At 26.5% G+C, this 3,612-nt stretch overlaps 1 protein-coding gene across 1 annotated transcript; it reads right to left on the minus strand.

Annotated features, from left to right (window-relative positions):
* Nucleotides 1–1,482: 1,482 nt before the first annotated feature.
* On the minus strand, nucleotides 1,483–3,357 carry LOC106758691 (small ubiquitin-related modifier 2). Its single transcript, XM_014641650.2, has 3 exons — nucleotides 3,194–3,357; nucleotides 1,837–1,986; nucleotides 1,483–1,752 (listed from the first exon to the last, which is right to left on the minus strand). Exons 1-3 carry the CDS (start codon nucleotides 3,281–3,283, stop codon nucleotides 1,681–1,683), a joined length of 312 nt encoding a protein of 103 aa, XP_014497136.1. The 5' UTR covers nucleotides 3,284–3,357; the 3' UTR covers nucleotides 1,483–1,680.
* Between the last annotated feature and the right edge of the window lie 255 nt (nucleotides 3,358–3,612).

Genomic DNA, 3,612 nt, shown 5'->3' on the forward strand with positions numbered 1-3,612 from the left:
ACATGCTATGTTGCAAAAAGAATTTTAAAAACACTATTCAACCTCCCTTTTAGTGTTTTTCCCACAACTTTATTCTAGTGACTGAACGAGTATGCTGCCAAACACTATTCTCTAAGTGAATAGATTTTGTGGCTGAGTGAAATTATCAAACTTTTGACTAAATTTGCATATATCTCTTATGATGGGTTTAATATGTGTGATTATTTGAAAGTTAAAATAATGATTGGTTTATAACATGAGTTGTGAATGATTGATACTAATTCAAGGAGGATGGGTGATAGTTAAAATAGTTTGTGTATTAATATATGAATTATGTATTAAGAATTATTATGATGTTGTAATAACCATCTTTTCTAAAATAGAGAATGGTAAAGTATGTAATGAGAAGAGCAAAAGATCCTGGCCCTATATTGTGTGATAGTTTGAGTGGACAAAATGTTCCACCACTATAAATAAGATGTTCCACCACTATAAATGCATAACATCTATATTTTTTTTTTTGTATAAATGCTCGTTTAATCAATTAAATTAGGAGTTTAGTTTTTGTGAATTAGTATGTTTAGCTAAACCTTTAGTATTATTTTATCATATATATATATATATATATATATATATATATATATATATTCTTAAGTTATATGTTTGTAACTTAACTGTTATCTATAAATTGGATATGATAATTCCTTTGCTTTATACACTATTAAATGGAATATTACTTATAAATAAGAAAAAAAAAATAGAATATGTAGTTGTATGAACATGTCCATGTATAATCAACATTTCCTCTGATTTATTCACATATTATTTATTTTTATTATATTAATATAATCTAATAAAAATTATATTATTTTAAAATATATATATATATATATATATATATATATATATATATATATATATATATATATATATATATAGGACTGTAATAACAATTTATATGTTATTAAGTTAACTGTTATCTATAAATTGAATACGATAATTCCTTTGCTTTATACACTATTAAATAGAATATTACTTTTAAATAAAAAAAAAATAGAATATGTACTTGTATGAACATGTGCATGTATAATCAACATATCCTCTGATTTATCTATCACATATTACTTATTTTTATTATATTAATATAATCTAATAAAAATTATATTATTTTAAAAAATCTTTATAGAAAATTAGATAGATGATTTATTTAAATAAGAATTTAATTATTAGAATATCAATTAAGTTGCAAATAGTTATGCAAATAATACACATTTTACATGGAAAGAATGTAAAATTTTGTTGTCTTATGCTTCAATTAAAATAAGTCCATTAGTGTAAATGTCACAAAGTTTCAAGACATCACAGTAAGAAATCATAATAAAGAATATAAGAAAAAGGTTGTATCCCAAACTAAAAAATCATAATGAACAAGACAATATTTACTAAAATTTCAAAATCAAGTGATAATCCAAACAAACAATACAATCTCATCAACACAAAGAATAGGGAAAGACCACAATACTGTATCCCCACAATTATAACAATTTTTTAAACAACAGAAAATATGGAAAATTCATATTGAAAATTGTCCACTTTTTACATTAATCTCATAATCATAAATATCATATCAAATTATAAACCTTGAAACAAGCACCAAATACCAATGTTTTCTCAAGCATTCGGAAGTAGATAAACATACATTCAAAGAAATTTATATCCACCTCCAGTTTGGTGTAACATTGCATCTATCTCATCTCCATCTTCCATCTCTAGCTGCACAATGTAACAGTAGCATTATATTCTGCAGCAGTTAATAAAGAAAACTGAGGTTACAAAACGCAACCAAACTATGTCTACCTCATCTGGGGTTTGTTCAGCTCTAAGTCTTCTTCCATCAAACAAGAAAGCAATTGAGCTAAAATCTACAGATTGTCTATCACAGTATGCATTCATGAGTTTCTTCAGCTGAGTGCTTCTTTTAATCCTGAAGAAAACCTCATTACCATCCTACAGAGAAATCAACATCAGAAGCATGAAAAATGTGTAAAAATATTCTTCCAAAAGAAAATTGTATTAGGAAATAATGTTTGTTAGATAAAGATAATAAAACAACATAAACATGCCATAGTTTCCAAAAAAAAACCCAAAAAAGATAGGTAAAGAAAAAAGATCAGAACAGCGAACATGTCTCTACATGACAAAAGAACTGAACTAACAAATGCATTATAAAAAATTTAATATATATTTAAGAGATTACTCTAATTTACTCAAGAGAAATATTTAAGAGATTTTCATATTTTCATTTTAAGCAGTTTTCATTGAAACTGATTTTTGAGAGATTTTTATTCTAAAGGCAAAGTGAGAGGAGCTTTTCTCTGTTTTTCAGAACAAAACAGAGTCATTGTATCAATACTAAATTTTTCTTTGGTACAAATAAAAAGTAAAGTGATTTGAAATCAACATAAAATTTTCATCATTTTGTTATAAAAGTCTCCGATTTCAATTTTAAACTGCCATGAGAACAATAATTACGGATGATAGAAATATGCTGTCATGTCAATATCAGATTAAAACTTTGAAAAATAGAATACAAAATATTTCAAACAAAGGTAATGAGAGTCTAAAACCAAAAAAAAAAAAAACTTAGCAAACATGAAGCGTGCCATTACAGTAGAGACAAAGAGAAATTCAAAAATAACATTTTTAAATTATACTAAAAAGAATTTTTTTATGCACATAACACAAAACTAGTATTCAGAATATTTAAAACAGTTACAGATGAATTTCTACAATTCAAATTGAAGACTACTTGTTAATGAAAAATATTCAATGAAAACTACTTAGAATAAAAATCTCTCAAAAATCAGTTTCAATGAAAACTGCTTAAAATGAAAATATGAAAATCTCTTAAATATTTCTTGAGTAAATTAGAGTAACCTCCAGCCAAATATCATTTAACCATTATCCTTTCTCAGTAGATATTTCTCATATAAACTCAACACAAATCCAATAACATTTTCAAGAAGTAAAATTAGAGACCAATCATGCAACAAGATATCATGAAACCAGATGATTGAAACTACAATAAGGGATTAAAAACATGTTCATGCATAAGAGAAACAAAATCACAAAAATAAAAACACACTAATTTTATTTTATTTGCTAACAAGAAGAATGAAATTGAAGAAAGTGAAGATGAACAGAGGATTGAAACCTGTCCCTTGACTTTGAGATTGATATGTGCTCCTTGATCAGAGCCCTTCTTCTCCTCTTCCTGGCTTCCTCTGCCTCCTGATGAAGACATTTTCAACCTTCACACCTTGTTCGTACTCTAACGGTGAGAATTTGGTGTGTTTCTATTGCAAAGAAAACAACACACCTTTGCTCAGTATATATAGTAGCGTAGTGGGTACGAACGAAACAAATCAAGAAACACGTGCCAGTGCGTTAGTCTTACGCTATGTAGATATTGTATATCTCTGAGTTGCCACTGAGGTGACCAATCCCTCAAATTTATGTGGGTCCCTCCCAATTTATAGGTATTACACCAACGCATTTTTTGTTTAATTTTTTATACACCAACTTCTTTCTTATATCATAAAAATGAATACATATATCTAAAGAAAAAAATGT

Source organism: Vigna radiata, chromosome 4 (genome assembly GCF_000741045.1).
Source record: "Vigna radiata var. radiata cultivar VC1973A chromosome 4, Vradiata_ver6, whole genome shotgun sequence".
Lineage (NCBI taxonomy): Eukaryota > Viridiplantae > Streptophyta > Magnoliopsida > Fabales > Fabaceae > Vigna > Vigna radiata.

Excerpts from the sequence above, each read along its gene's own strand:
- LOC106758691 (XM_014641650.2), bottom strand. The coding sequence starts at position 3,283 with ATGTCTTCATCAGGAGGCAGAGGAAGCCAGGAAGAGGAGAAGAAGGGC. Across the intron at positions 1,987-3,193 it reads ATCTCAAAGTCAAGGGACAG|GATGGTAATGAGGTTTTCTT; the intron begins GTTTCAATCCTC and ends ATTTCTCTGTAG. Across the intron at positions 1,753-1,836 it reads CTGAACAAACCCCAGATGAG|CTAGAGATGGAAGATGGAGA; the intron begins GTAGACATAGTT and ends TACATTGTGCAG.